Source organism: Poeciliopsis prolifica, unplaced genomic scaffold (assembly GCF_027474105.1).
Source record: "Poeciliopsis prolifica strain line A6 unplaced genomic scaffold, Auburn_PproV2 SCAFFOLD004, whole genome shotgun sequence".
Taxonomy (NCBI): Eukaryota; Metazoa; Chordata; class Actinopteri; order Cyprinodontiformes; family Poeciliidae; genus Poeciliopsis; species Poeciliopsis prolifica.
In genome coordinates, this window is record NW_026562379.1 from 7,285,082 (window position 1) to 7,311,206 (window position 26,125).

At 38.8% G+C, this 26,125-nt stretch overlaps 2 protein-coding genes across 10 annotated transcripts in view; both read right to left on the bottom strand.

Annotated features, from left to right (window-relative positions):
- Positions 1–784: 784 nt before the first annotated feature.
- Positions 785–16,157, bottom strand: LOC129359069 (dapper 1-A-like). The gene is made up of 4 exons (XM_055028444.1): positions 15,728–16,157; positions 4,243–4,375; positions 3,768–3,878; positions 785–3,380 (listed from the first exon to the last, which is right to left on the bottom strand). The coding sequence occupies exons 1-4, from the start codon at positions 15,956–15,958 to the stop codon at positions 1,891–1,893; spliced, it is 1,965 nt and encodes a 654-aa protein (XP_054884419.1). The 5' UTR covers positions 15,959–16,157; the 3' UTR covers positions 785–1,890.
- A 2,131-nt stretch (positions 16,158–18,288) lies between these two features.
- gramd1bb (GRAM domain containing 1Bb) overlaps positions 18,289–26,125 on the bottom strand; it is a 99,073-nt gene continuing 91,236 nt past the window's right edge. For 7 of the 9 annotated variants that reach the window (XM_055028004.1, XM_055028007.1, XM_055028006.1 and 4 more), the window contains 4 exons: positions 25,378–25,389; positions 24,342–24,449; positions 23,807–23,927; positions 18,289–22,630 (listed from right to left, as the gene is read on the bottom strand). In XM_055028004.1, the coding sequence (XP_054883979.1) occupies positions 22,541–22,630; positions 23,807–23,927; positions 24,342–24,449; positions 25,378–25,389 (331 nt within the window). In that variant the 3' untranslated portion in view covers positions 18,289–22,540. The remainder of the gene's footprint in view (positions 22,631–23,806; positions 23,928–24,341; positions 24,450–25,377; positions 25,390–26,125) is intronic. The other 2 variants (XM_055028005.1, XM_055028010.1) reach the window with 1 other exon arrangement.

Sequence of the window (26,125 nt, forward strand, 5' to 3'; positions counted from 1 at the left end):
TGCTCCAAGGTCAATGTGTGTATCAATAGTTTTTATATCTTGTATGTGATCCTTGTGATTGACTGGTGCTTTGTCCTGGGTGTACCTTGGTTATGCTCTATTCACCACTTAAGATAAGCATTACCTCCACGATACCGTGAGGAATAAACGTTTGGTGACAACCACTTAATATATTCCATATTTCTCCAAGATTTTTATTTATTTATTTATTTATTTTTTTTTTTGAGAAATGATTAGAAAAAAAAAAGTTATTCAACCCTTGGCAAACAAACTGAAATCTTGGAGTGTTTAGTTAGTGAATTTACAAAGAATAATAGATATGGCACAACATTATTTTGTCTGACAGCTGAAGATTTAAGTCTAATTAAGCAGGTGAGTGAGTGCTTGCATACCTTAAGGAGGTTTTTAATCTGGAAAAAAAAAGAATCCAAGTAAGATAACAGTCAAACAGTCAGCTGACTAATCGAGAGTAATGGTCAAAAAAAAGGCAACAAAATATGTACCTTGTGCATACATGCTAAAATTTTGTTGCAAGTTCAAGCAAAATTAAGAAGTTGTGAAAGGGAAAAAATTAAGGTAGGCCAATGAGGACATGAGAGCAGTAGGACAGGAAAAAAAAAACATCCCAAAACATAGACAGAAATAGGGCCATCCTGTAAAAATTCAACTAAAAGACATACATGTCTTTTAACAATAAAAAGCGAAACAAGAACAACCATCATGTAACCAGAAGAAAGAAAGAAGTGGGGACTTAAGGTTTCTTTTGTTACTGGACACCCAATTACTTTTTGTCTCTTGACATGTTTCAGGGTTCTGCTTCCTTCTTCGTCCGAGGTCTCCCAGCTGTTGCTCGTTTGCTGTTTGAAACAGTAGCTGGGAGGTCCCTGACAAAGACAGAAGTAGAATCTGAAACATGTCAAGTATGTCTGAAGGGACAAAAGAGTGATTAGGTGTCTAGTAACAAAGAATCACTGAGACTTTTTACACATAGATACAATTATTTTTATTGGAACATGAAAGAAGTTGGCCACAAAGAAGCAAACATGCAGAATGGATAATTAGATTAAAGTAGGTGAAGTAGTGAAGTAAATATGTTGTGCTCAAGAGGAGAATGAATTTTGTTTGGTGACACTCATTGAAATTCATTGGAATTAAAATGAATCATCTCTAACCAAAACTCCACAGTCAATGATATGGGGTTGTGAGACTGACAACAGGACAAATAAAGTGGAAAATATTCTTGAGGATATGCAACTCATTGTCACGACCAGCAAACAATTTGCAATCCAGTTGGAGATACACAAAATGGTGTATTACATTGTTCAAGAGATTTTATCTGTTCCTTCTGCAAAAATTGTAATTAACTGAATTAATGTTTAAAGTTTCCGAGGTATACATTACATAGCCAGAATGCTACATGATATTCATAAAATCAATTTTGCGTCATAGCTTTAAATATTTTTTATTTATTTTATGCTGGTAGTAGCAAGTTCTTGAACCCCACACTCCATCGCTGATTAATTTAAAAGATGATAAACATAAACAAAACAAACAACAACGACAAAGAAACAAAGCAAGTTCAATTGCTTAATTTTATGGCTGTTTCTGTTAGCACAGTGTAACAAGAATCAATGAGGAGGGTGCCCATCATTTTAGTATCAGATGGTTGTCGAATTGAAAATGATTTCAACCAGACACAAAGTGGAGGTCATGCTGTATTTTAATCAATTTTGTGAATGTAAATGCATTTCATCAGGGATATGGAAGAGGTAGGCTTATTTTCATGAATGGATTTATTATTTAGTGTAGGATTTGTTGCCAAAAGGAGCAGCCATGAAGATGTTCAGAGCTGTTTAATACGTTCATGTTACAGGTTGTGTGACATTAGACTCAAACAGTGGTCATGACTTTAAGTGACCCTGTTCGGAATCTGAGTATTTTTTTTTTGAGAGCGTGGGAGGCTTTGATCTTGACGAAGGCTTTGGGCTGAGTCGCAGCACTGGCATTGGCTTGTGGAGACGCAGACGATGATGAAGAGGTAGAAGCAAGACGAGGCGGTAGCTGCTGGGGCCACACAAGCCCCCCACTCTCATCCGAATCGCTGGACAGCGAGCTGGATGCCGGGGAGTACACTTCGCTCATGCTGGATTCGGACTCTGCGGGGGCAGCCCCGGCGTAGCCCTCCTCGCTGTGGCACAATGGGGCACGGGCCTGAGAGTCCTGGTGCCAACGCTGGGCGTGCTGATGGTGGGACTGGGAGCAAGAGTGACCTTGACGAGCTTTTCGAGTAGATCTTTTATGCGGCTGTGCTGCATTCTGGATCTCACCCTCATCCTGGCTGAGCTCCAGGTTGGAGCACCAGCGGCGGTTTCCACTGTGGCCCTTGCTGGTCACCTGGGGTGCAGTGATTTGGCTTTGGTTCTGGGCAGGATTGGTTCGTCCCGGACGCCTCTCTGTGGTGCTGTACCGCCTGTCAGAAACTACTCTCTGTCCTGGAAGGCTGTTTTCAGAATGGGATCGGTTGGTTTTGTTGTTTGCCTTCTTGGATTTCTGTCGATCATTGTGATTTTTTTTAGGAGCTTTGGACTTTGAATTGGACTGGTCAGGAGAGGCAACTGGTCGATTGGCCTTTGACTGTTCAGGTTTGTAATGTCTGGGGGACCGTACAGGAGCATGACAGGCTTGTCCTGGGATATACTGAGCACTTACTAAATTGTGTACTTGGTAAACAGAGGGTTGTGGATGTAGATAATGTTGAGGGGATGGAGGTTCACAGCACAGGTCAACACCACAGTTTGGCTCCAAGGAGGGCAGAGGTGATGGCAGTCTTCCTGTCAGGGGGTTTGGTCTGGGCTGGGGGAAGGAGAGAGGCAGATAACAACCCTCCTCAAAAGATGGGGCCTCTACCCTTCGGGCTTCCCCCTCAGGCAGGTCACAAACCCATTCCTGACTCTTAAGTTTTGCCGATAGGTCAACATGGGGCTGACAATGGGGGTCAGGAAGACGTTGCTCTGTGGTTAAAGAGGGAGTTCTCCTGTGTCCAGAGCTGTGTCCGGAGGCACCGCTGTATGTGGGGTCAGGGGTCAGGGTGGTCCGAGGCTGACATGGCCGCGGTAGAAGAGCATAACGCTGGATGAGACTCAGCATGTAGCCTTCCACTCTGAAAGCCTGCTGGTAGTCCTCCTCTGTGATCTGATCCTCTGCAGGCTGCTGCTGCTGCCAGGTGTGGCTGCCAACGCTGGTGTCCCACCGCCAAGAGTCTCCACCTGATCCCTCCTCTACAATGCCCTCTAGTGGTGGGTGAGGTGCAGAGAAGGAACGAGGAAGGCTGGGCCGAATAACTGGTACATCAAATTCCCCATTCAGCATAAAGTTGTTTCCTAATTATCAAGAGAAATGGTGCATGCTGTCATACTAAGCTGAAATTTAATATGAATATACGCACAAACTATGGTAACCATTTGAAACAATAAAAACACTGATTAAGCTTAACCTCCTTACCGGTTAAAAGGTTGGCCTACAGACTGACAATCCTGAAATGTTTATAAAATAGAGTTTGCATAAACTAAAAGTCCAATTTCTACTTGGCCCTTTGGCCAAGGTGTTAGCTTCAACCTCCACAACTGCAAACTAGACCAGACATAAAGAGTATAATCTATGGCTTGTATCTTACAGAACATTATTCCAAATAACCCTGGTTGGTAGTTTTAAGAAGAGCTTATTCTGAGGATGGCAGTGTCCTGGCTACCATCAGGCAAACCACTTACCTAAAGACTTCGGTCTGTCATTAGCGTAAGTCCAGGAGAAGTCAGGCTCAGTGGGCTCAGCTGAGGAGGGTTTTCCTTTTGGTGATTGTCCCTCACTTGAATCATAAAAACCTACAACCACACCAACACAAAGGACATATCTCATTTATCATACCTTCCTGTTAACTTCTCTAAAATATCCTGCTGGGTACTGACAACTTCATATCACATTTTGGAAATAGTCCACAAAACTAATTAACAAGCTGCCAGATTGTGAATAAACAAGACTAGCAGAAGGTAATGAAACCGCATTATCAATACAGTCTGAATAGTTTCAAGATAATTGTTTTGTTTCATAATTATTTTATTCAACACCATGCTTAGCTGCAGTACTAAAAATTATTCAATCACAAAGAGCTTTTGAATTTAGAAAATTCTTAATTACACGGCTGACAGATTTGTGAGGACAGAAAATCTCTTAAACAGCAGGAGTTACCAGAACTCGGCCGACTGTCACCGACGTCTCGTTGAGCTCCCTCACAGCAGCCGTCATCAATGTCAATCTTCAGATCTTCTACCTGCTGTTCTAGTGCCTGCATTAGGCCCCATGGAGCACTGTGGAGAGCGCTCTGCAACACAAAACACATGCAGATTGTTTAACAGCTCTCTCTGTTGTTCTGCACTGTTGATATGTGATCCTGCTGCAAGGATTAAGAAGCAACACATGGCAGTTCAGATATCAAACCAATACTTGGAATGAAAATACTTGAGTTCCTGGAAAAGGAACAGCTGTATATTTTTGCTGTGTGCTTTTCCAGCTGCAGATCTTATTTTGTTTGACATTTATCTCTCCTGAGTGTTTCTACAAAGCCAAGTTGTATGTCCTTTTACTTGATAGATATAAAACAACAAGATGAAACATAAAAGAAATTATTTTTTTTAAGTTGCATGAATTGATAAACAATAGGTCTTCCTTAAATGATTTGGGGATTAGATTCCTTTCATCTTGTGACAAAGAAAGAAAATGGCAAAAATGAATCAAGATGAAATGTCAAAACAAATAAAAGAACAAATCACATGTATATTTTGTGTACCCAAAGTACAAAAATGGTCACTGTAAAACGCTGCTGTGCATTATTGAAGTGAATCCATATGGAGCAACACTATCTGACACTTTGGGCTTCAACATCCAAGGGGGCTCAAATGGAGGGCAGTCAGTTGGAACATGAATAATTCAACAATGTGTGATGGGTAGGGGGATGTACTTTAACTTCGGTGGGGGTGTACACACACGCTCACACACACACGAGCAGATAATGACTCATTCTGTTTAAACAGGCAAACGTGATGAATGATAAGAGACAAATTTATGATGTGAAATTCATTTAAAAACATGTTCTTGTTCAAATTTAGGTTGGGTGACATGGACTTAAATGTTCGTCAGAATAATTATGTGATACCTCTAGTGGTAACAGTAACTGAAAGTCATTTGCATTCTTTTATGGTAATAGATTGTATGGCTGGGACTCCAAGTCATTGCATCATCAAAACACAAATGCTGTTCTTATTTGATAATAACATATGACAAGTGTTACAATAAATGCTCATTCATAACTTTAACAAGATCTTGACTATTATTATGAGGATACAACAGTGTTACTGCATAGCATGCGAATATGTATGTGGTATATGTACCAGACAAACTATTTTTTTAACCAAATCATTTAGTTATTTTCTCTAGAAGTCTTTTAAGTTCTACTTTTCATTTCCAGTGTTTGTTTTTATTGAAATTTTAAATGGCAGACAGACGAAAAGAAAAAAACAAAAGAAAGAAAGGACAACAAAGGGAAGAATAAAAAAAGAAAGAAAGAAGGATGGAAAAAGAAAATAAAAGAAGGGAGGGAAAGAATTGTACTGACAGGGAATCTGGACACACAGTTCCAGTCAGCCTTTAAGCTGTTGCCAGGCTGCGTCTGTCAGATGGTGACATCATCTGACAGACACTCTAACATCTGTAGACACTTGCTTGCAAGCTTGTCTGGATTAGTTAACAAACACTATTGTGTATCTGTGACTTCTGAGGACAATGCATTGACCTGTAGTTCCACACCAACTGCTTGGAAAACCTTAAAACCTACCAGGTCTTCAAAAATCTAAGGATTTTTAACCTAATTATTTTCCCCACAAGGTGGTGAAATCCATACCATATGACTGTAAAAACAAACCAAGGCCTTACAGGTCTTTGGGTTTGTTGGGGCTAATGCCGCTGACACTCAGATCTTCTGTTCTGGTAGGTTGAGCATGTCTTTGTGACAAGGTCACACTATTTACACTGTGGACCTTCTGTGATGAAGCGACTGCTGCTGTCTGTGCTCTAGTGCACTTCTTAGGTCCCTGTCTTTGTTTCTCAGGACCAAATTAAACACTGCCATGAGGAAAGTGACCAATGCAGTTGATGCGATATCACCAAAAAGCTCAGTAAACAAAAGAACCGAGTTCTTTTCCCTTTCTCTTGGAGACACTTGGCAATATTTTAGAGCAGTCACTTGTTGAATTTGACATATTTTGCATACAATTCATACAGACACTGGTGTTTCTGACAGCAAAAAGGTTTAGTCCCAACTTCTGGATTAAAAACAATTTTCTTTGTGAAGTCAATTGATGCCCAAACACCTGTAAAAAGGCATTATTGCTTAATAAGGTGTTGGTGGTTCTCATGTCTGATATTTGAGAAGATTTTGGTACTAATCAGCAATATTTCTTAAAATAGACAGTAACCACCTTATATGGATGAAGATGTTTTATATGTTTTTAATGCCATGTGTAGGGTCAAGATACTGTTTTCAGACAATATTTCTTTTGTCATCGTCCTTGTCACTTCACCTTATGAACTCATTTTGAACTACAGTCTCTGCTATCACTGCTGTCATCAGGACGGACTGCGTGTGTTATGCACTGACGGCAGAGTTTGATGTGTTGGATGTAGAGTCACCGCTATTAGACAACTTGAATATCAGCTGCTCTTTACTGCTTGGTCATTGCTTGCTTCACATATTTCTCAACTTGAGACATAAAAGTGACTAAAGTACCACGAGCCACAAACCAATACATAACTGAAAAAGAAAAGTTGTAAAAATGCTCATATGTGTGCTCTTCAGCCAAGCACTCTAATGTCTATTTGTCCTGCTTTTGTTCCATATGTGCTCATCATGCAAAAAGCCGCGGTTGTAGGGCAAATAACCCAAGCGATGTTTTCAACATGACCTCCTGACCCCAAACACTGTCTTTCTTTGTGTGGACAAGGCTGCTTATTGTCTTACTGTACACAAAGCCCCAGCATTGATGCATCAATATGTTTTGAGTGGAGAGCTTTGCTTCGGCTGCTGTTAGGTCAGTTGGGTAAGGAAACGGCCTGGAGGAGGGGACGCTATTGGAAATCAAGTAATCAATTATTCTGTTTCATGGAATCAGTCTCTCACCACCTCTTTAGGTAACCGCACATACGCAGGGACTCATGTTGACACACTTAAATACTATGGATAATGCTGGGTCCAAAATAATAATCCTGCACAAACAAACTAATCTTACTGGAATAGAAGACGATGTGGTTCATATTAAAACATGGTTTGTTTTCTCAGACTCACTGACAGACCTGACAGATCTCACACTGGCATGCTGACAATGCGTGCACTGTAGCGCTGCTGTTTTACTGCATCCTGTGTCCCACAGTGGTGGGGGATGTGGGAGACAGCAGACGCAGTGAAGCCAGACTCTCTTGGAATCAGAGCTGTTACAAAGCAGGCTAACAAAACATCTGGGATACTTGTATTTCAATTGGAGCAAGTTCATGAATAAGTTTCATTTATCAGCAGAATCATATCAGAAGAAATAAAGACTGAAAAAGACCAAAGAGTTGGAAGATTTATCTTCATCAGCATGAAGGCAGAATGAAAACCGTCAGATGCAAGAATTTGTGCATCTGAAAAAACAAACAAAAAAAAAACATAGTGGGGTGTTAAAAATATGTCTAATAAGTTAACAGCATTGGAATGTTTTAAAATTTCTCCAGAAATATGCAGTGATGCTTAGAAATTTTAAAATGCAGTTGTAGGTTTCTGTTTTGTGTAGAGAACCTCTTATATCCCATAAATGCTGATGTGTAACGCTACATATTACTTCTGATCAAAGTGATGTGGTTTTACTCTTAACTCTGTAGTTAAAAATTAAAAGTGCCCTTTAGACCTAGAGTATATCCAAAGAGGTTTAAGGAGATTTGGAAACTAATTTGTTGAATTTTTGAGAGCACAGTTCCAGTCTGAAACTCTAAGACTTCTGCTTTTTATGCATTGGTGTTTCAATTAACAGATTTTAAATTTAATATACACATAATAGTAAGGTCTTAAAAGTTCTATGTTCCTCTTCCTCCTTTGTCCATCCATCCTAAGAACTAAATGTACATGGCTGCTCACTTGTGTTGTAAAACAACTACAACATGGTCTGAAATAAGAATGTAGAGAAGAGGGGAGACAAGGCATGCAGGCAACAGGCCCGACCCTATGTAATTAAAGCTATGTTGTGACTGGATCCACACAGAGAAGTCTGTGGGAGGCTGGATCCTCACACATGCACACGTACACGTGCACAACACCGACCCTGCTCCCAGCTTCACTAGTTGACTCTACTTATGTTCTCTTATTTTTATAAGCTCATGGTCATATTTTAAATCCCTTATCTCAACAGTATAAATGTTTCTTTAAGATTCTTTCATTCCAGTTTGACAGAGGGGCTATTCTGGACAGATGCAGTGTTTATGTAGCAGAGACCGTGAGTACACTCTTGACTCTGTTCTTCAGTGGTTTGTAGGAAGCAGATTGAGTTGAAAAGAATCCCTAAACAGACATGAAGTGAGCTCAGTTTATGTGTCAGAGATTTTCAACCTATATAGAGTCCACTTAAAAGTTGTTGATTTGACTATTTTCTGAATGAGCATAATTGTCTGAATCTAAGCAGGAAACCAAAGAAACTCAAGAAACTGAATGCTCGAGCGCAAAGCAACAGAAATCAGAGCAGAACCTGCAACTTGTCCGTCACTGATGACTGATGTGCTGCTGTCTTAACACCAGAACACACACAACCTGATGGCTCATCACACAATCCTGCAGAGTACAGCAAGTAATGCGTCGCACAAGCCAATAATAATAATACAGAATCTCTAAAGCACATTTCCATCATTCACTTCTTCCCAGTCATTTGTTTGAGGTTTCAGCTGCATATATCAACAGCAACTTTCTTCCAATCTGGAACATTCTTGTGACAAATATAAATATTTATGTATATTTATCTACTTGCCATACAGCTCTAAAGCTGTTGGTTATAAGTTTCATTTTGGATGTCCAGAATGAATCAACATTTCACCTTAACACGATTTAATGTACCAAAAATCTGTAAATCCATCTTCCTGCATACCCTTCATTTAAAAACTAGTAAAAAGTGTGTTCAACTTAACGAGTGATGAAGACTTAATTGCAGTCTTGATTGATTACATGTTACAGTGAGCTACCATATATATATAATTTAAATGATTTCACTTTGGTTTCAAAAATCAAGCTCTCATCTCCTAATTGACGCATGTGTGTCACACATTCATGCAAAATTCATATAATCCCTTCCACCCTCTCCAAACTCTCTCAGCAGGGTTGCTCAGAGGCAGGTCAGAGCTCCATGCTTTCTCAGCTGCTGTCTGGTGTCCCGCAGCTGTCAGCACCTTCATCACCACACACACTGTATCTAGGAAAAATAAGGCCCCCTCACTCTGCCTGGGGACCCACTGTCACATCGGAAACACACGCACCAACAAACACTAACACCCGAGCGGTCTCCAGGGTCAAATGTTTCTCTGCCACACTTTACTGGCTTGGACCTGTGTAGAAGATGAGACTGGAGGTGGGAGGGGACCTCGGGCGCAGATGGTGACCTGATATTTATGAAGTCTCAATCTGAGACTTCAGCTAAATTAAAGTTGTGTAGAAATTCCTCAGAGGAAATTTCAACTTAATTATTAACACACATGGATGACCAGAGCAATTGATTAAAAACAATCAAGACAGAAGTTGACCTGTTTTTTTTTTGTTTTGTTTTTAGTCTGTGCGCAGATGTGGGGTCCAGAAACCCTGGTGTGCATTGGAAACACATGCCTGTCACATAGCTATTTCTCAAAATTCAATTTGTGCTAATCTTGTTTGGAGAGAGCAATGGACAAAGTTCTAATTCGGACGTAGAGTCAGACCTCAGAGATTGCGTCATGGCACCGGATACAAGACCCGCTTATGGGCGCCTCATCATCTGACTGAGATCGGCATTAGTATTCTGCTCCATATGCGTCTTTTGTTAGACCACCAGCGAAGCAGGGGAGCAGACACACGCAGGGAGGATGGAGGTGTGGTGATTAGATACTCTTTTTAAAATGTCTTATTTTTATGACAGCGCTTTGATCGAGAAAACAAAAAACATAGAGCCTAACCTATAAAACTGGCTTGATAATTTGCATCAATTTAACTTGGGCACCTTTGAATTTGTGATTTCAGTAAAATTATGTTCGATTGACTGCCAAAGTGTAATTTTAAAAATGCATTTGCACTATTAAGATTCTCTGTTTTATAATGACTTAAAGTTTTTACAATAGGTAATATTTGCCAGAATACACTCCAATATCTACCTGGAAGTACAAACAATATATGCAAAATAGATAATATAATAGGATAATCAAAGGTATCTCTACTGGATCCTAATTATCAGTATGGAACCAGGAAGGAAATCTTAAATGTTTCCTTGATAGTCTTTCTCTGTTCTCCATATTAAAAAGGATAAAACTGGGTTTTATTAAGACATATAGTGTTTTTGAACTTTTAAAATATGTGTTAAAACACATAATGTGAACCTTTTAACTAACAACCACAGCTAAGATATTTCCACAGGGTTGAAAAGTTCAGTGTGCTACAAATTTATCCTGTGGCAATAGTGCTGTCACCAACCCTAGTTAAAGTTTGATACATTCTTTAACTTATTTTCCAACAAGGAAACTTTTCTATTAAATCTCTTAATTTTTTAGAAATTGATACATATATGTAAAATATTTCCCCCCCACATTGTCTTATTCAGCCAGTACATTTCATTTTCAGACACAGATTGTCTGAGCAAATACAAATAGGAATTTTTAAATGGATATTTAATTTATCAAGATTAAATAGATATCCATACCAAACTGTACCAAACTGGTCTTATGTGAAAAAAGCCTTAGCCCCTTTGTTAATTTATGAATTGGTTGTGATTAACCACGTATTTTCAAGCGCTAAGCATATTTTTATGAACTTTATGAATGCCCCCTGACCTGTGCAATCAAGAAATCACTCAAGTAGAACCTGTCAAGCCACCTGAAGTAGAATAAAACAGGGAAAATGTAATCATCCAAGTGGGAAGGATGTCTATTGTGAACATTTTTTACATTACATGACTCACTCTTGATGCATGTGAAGACTCTTATCTCGGTCACGAAATACCTCAGTGCTAAAAATATATCCACAAAGGTCTCTAGAAATAGACAATACAGAGATTCCTACACAAAATATTAATGTATTGCGACCTGCAATTCTGGCAGGTCTGCATACTCTGTGGCAACAGGCTTTCTAATGAGGCAATGAAGTCTTCAAAACTGCCTTATGGGACCTTCTCACTACAAAGAAACAGACACAGGGCTCTCACTGATTCAGCATTATGATGTGTTGTATTTTTTATATACTATATTTGTTTTTGTGGTATAGCTTACTTTAAAGACTTATTTAAATGTTATCCTAGTGACTGGTAAGCATTAAGGGGCAGAGAGGATCTGACTCATGTTTGCTGTTGGTGCAGTGTTATAGGAATAATGCTAATGAAGTCACAACTACATATTAGATTTATATTTACATTTTAAAAACACCCCAGTTTATATGGTTCATGAAAGTTATCTGCTACTCAACCGGTCCATGAAAGGGTTACAAAGCCATTTTATTAAGAGTTTTGAACTACAGAAAACTACAGTGAGAGTCATTTTCCACAAAGGAAGGCAACATGAAACACTGCAGCTCCCTGAAGTAGAGCAAACCAAAACTACTTCAGAGTGCATCAACCTCTCATCTATGAGGCCACAAAAGAATCTAAGACAATATCTAAAAACATCCAAACAATAATGAGACAAACATGACATGATATTTGGGGTCGATTTCTTTCTCCCCTCATGATTTCTCCATAAAAAAAGCCTAATTTAAAATGACTTTCACTGCTTCTTGTATTAAAATTTGTTCAACATCACATTAAAGTGTGACTCACCATACAGAACAGAAAAATATAATCTAAAGAGATCTCTATATTTATTCATAGTAACCCATATAACCAAAAGGTTGCCAACTCTCACTAAAGCTTTTCTTTTATTTGCCTCCTTCTTTTCTTGGTCAAATGTCTCCCAAGATAAGGAGAGTGTTTTTGCCAAAAGGGAAACTCTTTTTCTGCACATCTTCTGATTAATTATTCTAAACCTCTGTATTTGGGATCTATTCTTACAAAAAAAAAACTTTCAGTATATGACTGCCTAATTCACCTGCCCCTTACAGGCTCCATCTACTCTCATTGAATCGGCTTGCATGGCTATGATATTTCTGAGTTTCAATGAAAGGGGAACAAAGATTATTTTACACAGACCGAGTTGTATCTCACACTGTTTGGTTGCCTAGAGCCATGCATCAAACAGCATGTAGCAAACCTGGGATTAATTATAGACACAGATTTTCAGAATGGTTTCCTCCAGTTGAGACAAATTAGATTTAAACTACTTTTCTCAAGCACTACCTGAAGAAAGTGGTATACACTTCTATCTCAGTTTGTCTCACCTACTGCAATGTACGTCATACTAGACAGAGATCACTTTCATTTCTTCAGCTAGTTCAAAATAATGCTGTCTATTGCTTTTGTAATCTTTGAGCACATCACACAGATTCTGTCCTTTCCCCAGTATTAATTTTGAAATCCTGATGTGGCAGCAAGACCTAAAATGGTCTTGCTGCCACTCTGATTTGTTCTCGTGTTATCTTCCCCAGAGCAGCAGACCAGCTGCTTTCAGTTGTCTCAAAAACTAGACAGAAACTTAAAGGAGGGGGAGCTTTTCTGCTGTGGCTTCCAAACTTTTGAACACATAACCTTTAATTATTAAACAGTCATTTGAGTTTCCTGTTTTTAAGCATCTTTTAAAGGTACATATATACTCAGTAGCAATAGGCCCATTGTGAGTTGAGCTGTTGCTACTCTTTTCATATTTGTTTTATTTGTGTTTTACATTTTCCGATTTTTATAGCACCTTCGGTAAGATATTTTTAAAGCATACTTTACAAATAAGTTTTCCTGGAACTCTGGAGATGCTTGACTTCTAAGATTGCATTAGTTTCATAAAGCAATAACATCATAATGTACAGTTGTGATGTGGTGGTTCTTGTTGCTGGACCCAAATGGAGAGACAGAAGTGGCAAATGGATATTTTGGAGATTTAATGAAAAGATAATTAAGAACTTGCAAAAGTCACTGGGAGCCTAGTCGAAAACACAAACCAAAACAAATCCATAGCAAGAGAACAACAGGGAGGTACGAGGAGAACACACATGGTTTGTGATAGGAGTAGATGAGAGGATCTGGCGAGTAATGAGTAAGAATGAAGTGCGTAAGTACTGGGGAGGTTGAACGCTGAACAAAAGACCCAGGCTGATGGGATAACAGGTTGCAGGTGGGAGTGGAGGGAGTGGCTGACAGACTGAGGAGAGGAAGAGGGAGAAAGTGGCACAAGGGGACGAGGAAGAGTACACAGGAAATAAATCTAACCCTGAAGAATAACTAGATTAAAGAAACAATTATACTAGAGTGTCAAAGAACTAGAAACAACAAATAAACATGATGAACTAGAATCACAAAGGGAGAAACAAGGCAGAACTAATACAAATAAAAACTAAGGAATACAAAAAAATGACAAATAATCAAAACAAACTCAGACAATCTGAGATTCTAACACATAATATTCAATTTAGCATTTTAACACCAAAGCCTATTTTCATATTGTCTATTCAGGAATTCAGTGTCATCCCACTGTTTGCTAAACACTAACTACACCTACAATTGTTTCTCCCATCAAACTTCAGTCAGAAGTTGCCAACTCTGACTAATCTAGGCCATTCTCTGAGGGACACCGCACATGACGAATGAAACTCTTATTCAAGAGAACCAACATTTTCATTTAAACTTTGATCAGATTGTTCAGGTTGATAAAATGTGAACAATTTCAATGGCTTGAACTAAATGCCTTGCAGAATTCCTTTTTGTCAGTGCATAAAGTCAAATGGCTTGTTCTTTATTTTTAAAGGAAAAAATATTGCTTTTAGATTGAGGCATAATAAATGAAGCCCACTTGGAATATAGCGTGCTGCTGGCAGAACATGTCAGGCTCAGTTGTTCTTTCCTCTTGTTAAAATGTACCCTCCTTATTCTCTTGGTTTTCATAATCAAGTTGATTGAGGATTTAATCCTTAAAAGTGTTTACTGATATTCTACATAACTGCAGAGAAACGTTTGAGCTCTATGTGAGAGCACAATGTGGATTTTAGGAGAGTTTGACAACACAAGGGAAGCGGTTTGTGTAGGAGGGCAGTCTGGTATAGACATGATTCATTACCAAAGATCTTCAAGGATCATTTAGAGTCAAGCTGTTGTTAAAGCTTTGCAATAAGGTCAGCACATTCCTTCAGGATGACATTAAAATTTTTAAGATGTTTCCTGTAGCAACATTGGCCAGACTTTGAAACAAGCCTAATTCTTTCACTTTGCCTCACCATGCATGCACCAATATGACTATTGTTATATGTCTGTTGTCATGGCACTCAGTGAAACACCAATGCTTAAACCTTTTGCAGCTCGGATGCAAATCCAATGCTTTGGAGTTTGTTGAAATCTGTCAAAAGTTTCCACCAAACTGTTTACTGACAAGGTAATTATCTTGATTCTTCTCCCTCTTCTGACGTCATCTACTCATATACACAGCAGCAGTCCCTTAAGTAACTTGGTATTTCTTTGAAAGCTTACCGTGGAATTACAAATTTCATTACCCTGCTTGTGTTTCAATTTTAGGGGTACATTTGCTGTTGAAACCAATTCAACGTTTATTTTACATCCTCCAAAACTCTTTGGTAAAGATTCCAGACATGAAACAGAAGAGGCTCTTTGGTGGTGCGTAAAGGCTCCTGTGGGAAACGCTCCTCTCCCGTACTTGCTTCTCTGATTAACCCACTTTTCCATTCTTATTATCCTGGCATTGTCACAGAACGGTAGGCGCAACTTTACAAAAGCTTTGTTTCAAAATAAAAAAAAAGAAAAAGAAAAAGTAAAAACTCTAAGACAAGTTAGCGGGTATTTTCCACAGCTTACCAGCGTAGACGCCAATTTTCTCATTTTATGATGTGCAGAAAGCACAAATGAGAGCTTGTTAAGGGGTGAGACCTACAAAAGTCTTCAACGATGGAACAAAGGGCCATTAAATAGAGGGTCTGTGCCACAAGCGGCGGCTGCTCCTCCCCCTGATTTCGCTACCCACAGGCATAAATCTCAACCCAAAGCACAGAAACGCATTACAGCCTTTCATACAGAGAGCCTATTTATCAAGTTGGGTAACTTTTTTGCAGTTAGAGGTCATCTCAGCACAAAAGGCGCTGGCCCAAAAGGAGAGTCCACGCAACGGTCAAGCAGATCACAATGGAGATAGTCTGCAGGCTTTCACATATTTAAAAGTGTGTAAGCACTACAAATGACACGACTAAAAGAGGGGTAAATTAACGCTGTTTGGAGCTAAGGGAATTCAAATAATAATAAAAATAAAAATAAAAAATAAAAAAATACGCTCAGTAGAAACTTCTTACCAACTGACGCCGGAGCGTCAAGTTTTCCTGGCCCCAGCTGCTGAAGCATTCCTGCTCTCCTCTTGAGCCATCCTGGGCTGGAGGTTCTGCCAGAGCCAGCGCTCCCAGCACAAGACACTCCTGCCTCTGTCTGCGGAGCTCCAGCTCACACAGCCCGGCCAGACTCGCCTCCAAGCGGTCCTTGGTTCGACTGCGCTCCACGGTCGCTGGGAACGAGAGCGCACGCTGCATCTCCACCCAAAGAAAAATCCGCGATAAGGTGAAGAAAAAAAAAAATTCCAACCGTGTCAGATTTTTTTTTTTCTTTCGCTCTTCTTGTCTTCGGTTGGTACAGTTTTAGGAGAGCAAACGCAAACTACAGCGGGTCAAATTCCATCCCATTCCTCGTGACTGCGCGGTTATCTTGGAGCAGCGGCATGGTTCCTCCGACCTTCTCTGAGCTGCATTTTTTTTTTTTGACTCGCAGCTGTCAAACGCATCCCTGGAGCCCCGCCTTCGGCGGAGCGGCCACGGAGGGAAATTGGGGGAGTCATCCCGCTTCTCCCCCTCCACCCACTTTTGTAAAATCAGTTTCAGCAGTCATTGGATCCTGGAGGCTGGGCTGAGGTGCTGACCTCGGAAGTGTCCCATCCCCCTTGATTCCTTACAGTGACGCGTCGACCTCACCCATCCCAGGACTAATGGACTTCCTAGGGGGATGGTTATATTTCCATGATTAAAACACTGGGATCTGGAAGCATTTATTGTGTTCACATGAAGGTAAAAAACAAACAAAACAAAAAAAAAAAAAAAAAAAAAAAAAAAAAACAGAAGCAGCAGAAAAATAAAACGTCAAGTTAGACTACCACGAGAAAACAGTTTTGACAGATTTGTGTTGCGTGCATGATATTGTTTAAATTATTCAGATATATATTTTCACTGAAATAATAATTATGTTATTTTCTAACCTATTCCCTCTCCGGTTGTTCCAGATCGCAGAGGAAGTTGGAACACATTCAGATAGCAATGAAGGAATGTCTGGACTTCTAAATGAATCCTGGGTGTCATTTAGTTTATTTTTTGCCTGGAAACTTAAATGACGCATTCATCATTTCAGGTTCATTTCTTCAAGTTTAATGAGGAATCATATCAAATATGAATTTACACTCAGTGCCAGACAAGTCAAGCACCCAGAAGGAATATTTCCAAATTAAATATTTGGAAATATTTAATTTCCAAATGTAGGACGATGGGAATCATGAGAACTCAGGCCACATTCTTATTTCTTATATGTATACACATAGAATAAGGTAAGTAAAAAGGAGCCAATGACACTAATGACTAACTGTATTGACTCCCTGTTGGTATCATGTTACCTGTTCTGCGCATTTTCTTTGAACAGCTCTTTGTGTTTTAGAGAGACCTGCTCAAAGAACAGCTAGACTCTAGCTATTATTACATTTTATGATTAGTCAGACACACACAATTAACTTGAACACCATTGAGATATCTTTTGTGTCAAATTCGAGTCATATTACAATAGGGGAAATACGATAATGTTCGTTTTCACTTCAGCAAAGGCTCCAGCTGCCTGTATGTGTAGAGTCAGATGTTTCTTTAAAGATGTGATAAAACTATGAGCCTCGTCGATGATGCCTTGTCCGCTTTCTCTACCTGTCAAATCTATGTGATAGCAGCATATTTCCAATTCTTGTTGGGGTAAAATGTGTCAAGAAAAACAAATTAGAGAGCTTGGAGAGATAGCTGATTTGCATCCTTGGTGAGCCTCATGGAACACATTCATGACTCACGTACAACATAATACTGAATGAATGTGTTATTTTACTACATGTTATATTCAGTAAATCAGAATAGGCTTTCTAATGAGGCACGTTTGTCTGAAAAGCAGCTCAAAGAAAGTTTTAACTTTACTTTTACTAAGCCCACATTTAATGCTTGTTTTTATTGGTGATGCTCTAATCCTAAATGTCATGTTTTCATTAGCTGAAAAAAGGCTTCAAAATATCAGCATGTGTGTAATTAACCTATATGAGGTGTTTGACTCAGTGTGTTGAGTTACTGCACTAAATTACATTTTTAAATAATATTCCAATTAACTGAATCTGGCTCTTTATGGCTCTGATAATAATGAAGTTTCAAAATGATACAGAATTTTTTCCTGTAGCGCATCTTGTGTACATCTCAAATGTTTGAAAGCTTTTTCCTATCTCAGTAAAACAGAAATTAAAATAAAAAAAAAATCAACACAACAAATGAATTTTTACCAGGGAAGATTATAAAAAGCTTCAATTCCCAAAATAGCAGTGCTTTTAGAACCTACCATGAATTATCAATCAGTTTTCATTTTAAAGTGCAGTGATAGATGAATATTTCATATTGATATGCCATGCAATCTGTCTTCGTAGAATCTCCTCAGATGATGCACAGCGCACGTTTTGCACGGCTTATTGTGGAAATTTTGCGATTCACTTGAATTTCCTGTAATTTAAAAGAGCTCTTAACAGAAACCTGCCACCCACAACAAAAACCAACCAACAAACAAACAACAGCAACACGATTCATTTGGAATTTTAAAAATCTTTATTCATACTTCCAGTTTCTACTTCACATGAACCAGAAAGCCACTTCTGTATTTTTTTTCGGTTTCTATGAGGCAAAATCATCAGCAAGTCAAAACCCACGCGCAGCGCAGGCCGGATTCTCTTGTCAGCGTGTTTGTGTGCACACTGCAGAAATACACAACATATACTTAAAGTATATTCATCTTGTGTATAAATCTCACTAAAAGTCTAGAGATGAAAACATCTTCTAGAATAATAATAAAAAAAATACAGTAGAATTGCTTTTAAAAAGAAATACAGCAGAACATGTTATCTCAAGACACACTTGTAGAAGAGTGTTTGCCAGGAGTTTTGATCAGTGGTCGTTTTCAGGAGGTTGCGCGTGATTCCAGTTGGGTTAACACAATGCCGCAAGTTCAGCACAGCAAACTCGCCATGCCGAACTGGGTGCAATCACTGAACCACGCAATCTCTTATTTATCGGTGATATAATAATAATAAAAAAATAATAATAACAAAACAAAAAACCCACTTGGGCCATCTGTGTTACACAGCAGCAAGAGCAACCATACAATCATTCATTTAACACAGGTTAACTGTGTGAGTGCAAGCTAGAAAAAGAGAGACTGAAAGCAAATAGGTATTGATTGTTGCTTGTGTTTGTGCAAGTCAAGTTTTGCATAACTGTAGATACGCTGGAAATACGTCCTGACAACCTGTTTTATCCAAATCAAGCTGTGAGAATAGGCATGGACCGGTTACAGGCATTAAGTTATACCAAGGTCATAAAACCAGCTAAAACCTTTTTATTAAGTCATTCCTGCAGTTTAAAGTCAGGAAATACCAGAACAATTGCAGGGGTGATCAGATTTTCTCCAGTTGCTAGGAGAAAACTCTGAACCCTCCACCACCTGTTGCTGTGCACTGCTGGTTAGGTGGCTGAAAGAAGGGGACCTTCAATTTGCCTTCACGCACAAGAAACATTAATTTGCTTGGAAATATTTCAAGTTGCAGACAATCACAGAGTAAAAACTCCAAGAGCCCATCGTTCCTTTTACAGGAACATTTTAAAAGCTACAATCTGTGAGCTGCAAGTGTCGCTTCTGTAAAGCAACCAGTGCAGGTCCTACTGGAGCAGAGAGCTCCACTAACTAGCCAGTTAATATCCGATTGTTATCCTTATGTGGCTCTATTAAGAGCACAGCAGCAAAGAAAAAAAGTATTACTTGCTTAAAAAAAATACATAAATTTAGCAGGTGGATATTTTTTGCTCATCAAAATTAAAATAAATTTTGACAACAGTTTTAGTATAAACTGTCATTTCAGCAGCAGTAAGAATGATAGCTTCTTTTTTTCTATAAATAAACAAAATTCATGTTACACAATATATTTTTTAAATGTGAATACCATAATACTGTAATACTGAGATAATAACATTACCAAACCACAAGGACAACAACCCGGCCCATGCCTATCTGACAATATTTTAAATTTTAAATGAAAAACACCTGCTTGTGTAAAATGAACACTTCAAATACCCTTTAAAAACAAACCTTTAAAGCATCTCAGCCATATTTTTATTTGGAAAAATATGTCGTTCCTTTACCATCACCTATATGAAGCACAGCTTCTCTGTTAACTGTGGTAGTCAGGATTATAAACGTGAACCCTAAGGAACATCATTTCACATTCAAACTTCTAGGTTTTCCTCTGATATCATAACTCTTTTTAAAATGACATTTAAGCATAGCAGAAATCCAGTCAAGGAGATTTTCTTCAAGTTTCACCATGCACACCATCAAAACACAGAGCTGGGGGCATCCAGAATTCACTTTTCCCTTCTTTACCCTGAAAACATGGAGAAATCTGATATTTTTCATATTCGGAATGTGTTTAGGAAAGATCTCAGTTTCCAACAAACATGTCTAATGAGTTTGAAAATTGTAAATCACCAGTGTAATATTTCCTCTACATTCATCTCTAAACGGAACCATTGTATATATTTTTATTCTCTACCTGAAAAGGTCTTAAAGTGCTTCACAGTTTAATGAGGAAATCTTTTCTTTCTTCATTTTTGGAAGTGCTGGGGTCTTTGCTAAGAAACTTTCCAAAGATGCTCTACAACGCATCTCCTTTCTTACATATAGATATTTTTATATATATATGTATTTATATATATATAGTACATGACATACATGATGAACACTCCATTTAAAACAATGTGAGAAACTGTGATGGTGCAATTCTACTCTTCACTTTTGGTTCAGTTTAGTTGCGTAAAGTTTATTTTCATGCTTTTATTGCACCCAAAACAAACACTTGAAATAAAAAGAGGGAAATTACAATAATCTGGATTACAGGGATAGTTTGGCATTTTGAGAAGTGTCATCATTAATGCATTAATTTTTTTTGATCAGTTAGAACTTAAATTTAAAGATGATTTTTATGGATTCCGATTTTCTTTCCAAATTACTATCTGGTTTTTTGCAATTCCAGATATAGAAGTGGTTCAAAACATGGAATGCTTTTCTCAAAATGTCAAAAGATTCCCGTTCAGCAAAGAGAGGTCAAGCCACCAGAGTGGTGACAATGGAGCTGCTTACAGAGGGCAAAGGAAGGGTTTTCATCCAAAATATTACATATCCATTTAAATGAGGAAAATCATCAATTTCTTCACTCAATTGGGACCTTCTTCTAACAAATATTTCAAAAGAATGTGTTGACTTCCACAACCAATCACTTTTTGCAAAAGCAGGAGTTCATTTTGTTTTCAGATTCTGGATACATCACTTTGGAACAAAACTCTTCTAGTGTAAACTGGACCCCGGTGGGACAATAATGCAAGGCATTATCCAAAACACGTTAGCATTCAAAATAAAATAAAGGCAGTCTGGCTGCAGGGAGCCAGAAGAGGAGAAAAAGTAACAAACATAGGAGTGTGGAATGGTAAAAATGTCACACTTTCCAGCACACATGTGTAAGCACACACAAGGACCTACACACTCTCTTTCTCTCACACACGCACCCCCCCCCACACACACACACGCACACACACACACATAAGAGCGCGAATATAATCGCGCAAATGCAGAATCATACTTGCACACTGGACATGTCACAGACATATCTGGCATGCATTTCGTAGAAGAAAACACTTTTCAATAGAAACTCTAACTTGTCTCGAGCTCTGAGAATTTCTCTATGTACATAAATTAACAATAAATATAGGTCATGTATTTATATATATTTATATTGAAATATATATTAAATAGTGAAATATTTTTATATATTTCAAATATATTCATAGAATGTTTTCCAATTTGAAACATCTGTAAAGAGATTTCATCACAGTTTAGTAATAAAACACGTAAGAATGCAGTTCTCCCTACTGGCCTGACTGCAGAGTCCCCAATTTAAATGTTAAGTTGTGTTGAAAATCTGAACAAGTCCTAATGGACTAATACATTCCACTTCATCAGGACGAGGAGACGAAATTGTACGTAGTGGTTAGTAACGATCTGATTGGTGTGGTATGCTGATAAGACAAACTGGGTTCTCAGCAATCCACAGATTTGTATCATTTTGACAGGTTGGTCTGACAGGGAGCCAGCCCTGACAGGAACCGTGTAGACCAGGTTCAAACAAGGCGAGGGATCAGTAAAGCTGACCTCCTGGCTATAACACCAGTTGTTTCGTTGAACTTCTGCTCGGATCACCGAGAGGGTTGTTAAAGGGACGCTACAGCACGGACTTTGAGGGAGCGATTTAGTTTTTGGAACAGTCAAGAGATGCTTAAGACTCAAAAAGACACCCATGTCCTTTGACTGGGTCTCTCCTTGTCTGGTCTTTTTTCTGACGTACATCGACTGGAACTGGACCATATTGACACCGAGGACTGTTGTCTACATGCATGCAGTAGCTCCTTCCTTATCTCGGAGGCTCTCCTGTTGACATGGCTTACAGTAGGATGCACTTGAAAATAAAAAGAGCTGAAAGGAAACGTTTCCCCACTGGTGTAGAGAACGGGAATGTCTCACGTCTTCCCATGATGCCACAGAGATGTTGGGAATACCTCCAGCGCTCCCCTCTCTGGGTGCTCCAGAAACTACTGCTGTCCTTTCTTCTGTGTCTTTGGACCCGCTCACCATTGGTCCCGCCTCCTTCTCTGCCCTGCTGCTGCCTCCATACCGCTTGACAAACAAAACAGGTCCTTATATTGCACGGCACGCCCTCATGGCCTTGTGGTGGTGTGTCAGTGGTAGCGACTTTTTTTCTCCTCGGTCTCAGGGCTGTAGTCCCTCAAACCAATGCCTCGCTGGAGGTTCAACAACGAGTCTTTCATCTGAAGATAAAAACACCAGAGCGTAAAAGACAGGGAAAATATTATGAACTACAAACATCTTTTAAAACACAATAGTCAAGCTGCATTTGAACAAATCTGATATATGGATATTATAGGCAGAATTACTGTCTTTTGGGGTCTCAAAGCAGACAGATTACAATGCCTTTCAACAGTTTTCATGTATTTTGCATTGTGTCAAGTTACAACCATACGCTTCTAAATCAACTAAAAAAGCAGCTCAGTTGGTGTTTATATTCAGAATCAATTATTCTAATAATTGAATCTTAACAGTTTCTCAAAGCATCATACTGCCACCATATTGTAATACTGTGAGGATTTTGTATTCAGTCTGATGTACAGTGTTAGTTTTCGTCCAGATGTAGGATTTTGCATATTAGCCAAAGAGTTCAATTTTGCCATGTGACAAAATTTAACTCTTAATTTGGTTTGTGGTAAACTATTGATCTGTCAACAGGCTCTCTCACCCGAGCTGTAGATTTCTGCAGCTCATCCAGAGCTACCATGAGCCTCTTGGTTGCTTTGCTCATTTATTCAGAAGAGTGTGGTCGTAACAAGAAAAAATATGAGAAAGCTCAAGTGGTGTAAATCATTTGTAACACACTGTAATTCAGATATAGCCTCAAGTGATTTTTCAAAAATACTTATAAATGTGAAATGGGAAATTTTAATGAGCTGCAGAGAAATATTTTCAGCTTCATGCATTCAAGATTTTTTTTCTTACATAAAAACATGCAGATGAATGTTGTCACTAAATAAACATTAAGATGTGCTTAAAAATGATCATTTTCATTGTTAATTTTATGCAATGTTTATAATTTCTTAAATTCTATGTAGTGTTATTTGTTTAATGTGTGTTGAGTAAGTTGCAGCAACTGGTCATCAATCCTTGTTGAACTTTATGTTTCATATCATAGATAATCTGAGCTGCAGCATTTAGAAAGACAAGAATTCTCAACTTTAAGGTGCAGCAGTGAAGTAATAACAGGCCTCCTGTCTCATATTCCTCCACCAAACTCAGGTCCATAGAGACTTCATGTTTAGTGAAGGGGCCGTTTAACCCTTCAGCTCCAGTTGTGTCAAATTACAGCAGTGCCAAGCGTTGGACGTTTCTCATGGTTTGAAGCCCGTTAAAACCCCTTCTTTGTGTTGCAGTACCTGGTCCAGCAGAACTACTGACGACTTTATGATTTCTCTCCACTTCTGCAGCTCGGCGTCGTGGTAACGCTGCTGCGCCTCCAGAAGTTGGGCCCACTCCATCTGGGTCTGAGGCAGCTTGCTGGGAAACACACACACACACACACACACACACACATGCATTTAGGCTTCAACATGAGGGTGAAGCCGCTGAAGCATGATTTCCATTTGGAATGACTGCCAATAAACAGTTCGGTAAATTGTTTCAGTAAGCCCAAAGCTTTTCGGGGGTAATTTTAGAAACTGTTTTCCTGTCACATGAGCGGCCATATGGATATAGTTTAGTCTGTATGGCTGAGAGGGTGTGTATGTATATGTGCGTGTGTGTGTGGGGCAGCCCTTGGTGAAAATAACAACAGCAGAACTCTGCTCAGCCTCTCCGCTGATTGGTTTTTGTGTCTCTCCATGAAGGCCATCAATCACTTCACACTGCTTTCACAAAACACTCCTGTGTAGATAATAAGCATGAGGAGAGTGCGGATCCACGCCGACGTACCTCTCCTGAAGTCGCAGACTTTGCCATGTTGTTAAGGACTGGGCTGAGTACTCAAGCATCCAAAGCTTATAGAAGAGCATCATGTTGAGGAACACCAGCAGGACCAAGCTAATGAGGACAAGAAGTAAGGAGGAGCACAGTTAAAACTCTGCTTTTCATTGGAGTGTGTCACGAGCTGAATCATTGATCTGACCCATGTACGTTACTGAAAAATCATAGCTCTGTGCAAAAGCCTCAAATCAATTCTTGTTTCTCTATATTTTTCTTTCCAAAGAGAGAAGATGGGGAACTGTTGATCCAAACAATTTAAGTTCAGTAGAAGATCTGCCTCCGTATCTATTAAATCGATGTGTAATGTTATTAATGCGTGTAAGTAATCAGTATCATCAGGGAAGAATTTAATCACATAAAGAAGTCATTTATTTATTTAAGTTAAACTTCACTACACATTTAGCAGTTAAATTTATCATAATTTACACTAAGGTATATTTTCAAGTTATTTAATAAAAATAACAAGGATTCAGTGTGGCATAGTAGCATGCTCCCCACATTTCTGCCCTTTTTACCTGAATAAAGACCAATAGTGCCACAAAATTAAAATAAATAAATAAAAAACAGAAAACATAAAATAAAACAAAAATACTCTCACTAATTCTAAAATGATATATTTTATTTTTAAACCACATTGCTTGAACTCATGTACACACACTCTATGCCTCATGATCAACTGCAAGGTTCCAACAAGGAATCGAGCCTTGAAGACACTCGACTTTTATGACATCATACACATATATTTGTCTGAACCTTTGAATTCACACTGTAGGATCTTTATGAGGTACGTTGGCACATATTTACAGACATTCAGACAAGACTTATATAAGGCATCAGTTAACAGTAATCTAAACGGTTTGTCAAGGTCTTGGAGGAGAGCTGGGTGTTTGTGCTCACTATTATTGGAAGCATAAATATAAAGAAGCAAGAGCTGTTTGTTTTGCACAGTATTGCATGTGGCCCTGGCTAACAACAAAACATATACCTGACACAGATCCTGCAGATGGCAGTGGGAGGAAAAGGAGAGAGAAGTTACACAAAGTAAAACAATGATAACAGACATTGTGTGCCAGACCTCTACATAAACATTTGTTTGAATATGCAAAGTGTGCAAAGGTTTTAGGCAAGTGAGTATTTTGACCAAATATATTTCAGGTATATCTTTTTTAACTTCAAGCTGGATAAACTTCAATGCTTATTGCATTAAAGCATAACAGTGGATGTATATCTGTGCAATGAGATCAACAACCTATTAAGATGTGCATAATATTAGGCAGCTTCTTTTATTTAAACAAAATGGGTCAAAAATTAGACTTTGAAATGTCAAAGAAGAGCCTTCAAATTGCTGGAATATCAAGGTGTGATCACAGAACCATCAAATGTATTTTTTTGTAAATGGAGAGAAACGTTTTAAGAAAAGATGCAAATTAACAACCAAGAATTTGAGAAGAATCGAGTGTGAAGCGTCCAGGATACCATAATCTTACAGCTCTGTCATATCCCAGAAATGCAACCTATCTGGAGTCCCTAGAAGTACAAGATGTTCAGAACTCAGAGACATGGCCAAGGTACGGAAGGCTGAACCCAACCACCACTGAATAAAATGTGTAAGCTGAAATGTCTACGCTGCAAAAGAAATATGACAAGTTCCTCCTCCTCACCTGACCTGAACTCGTTTAAGGGCTTGTAGGCTAAATGACAAATTTACAGTGAAGAAAAACAGTCCACCTTTC

Bases quoted from the DNA above. Each gene is read 5' to 3' on its own strand.
- LOC129359069 (XM_055028444.1), bottom strand. From the start codon at position 15,958: ATGCAGCGTGCGCTCTCGTTCCCAGCGACCGTGGAGCGCAGTCGAACC. The intron at 4,376-15,727 runs GTAAGAAGTTTC...TTTGTGTTGCAG, and splicing joins TGACGCTCCGGCGTCAGTTG to AGCGCTCTCCACAGTGCTCC. The intron at 3,381-3,767 runs GTAAGTGGTTTG...CTTGATAATTAG, and splicing joins TGACAGACCGAAGTCTTTAG to GAAACAACTTTATGCTGAAT.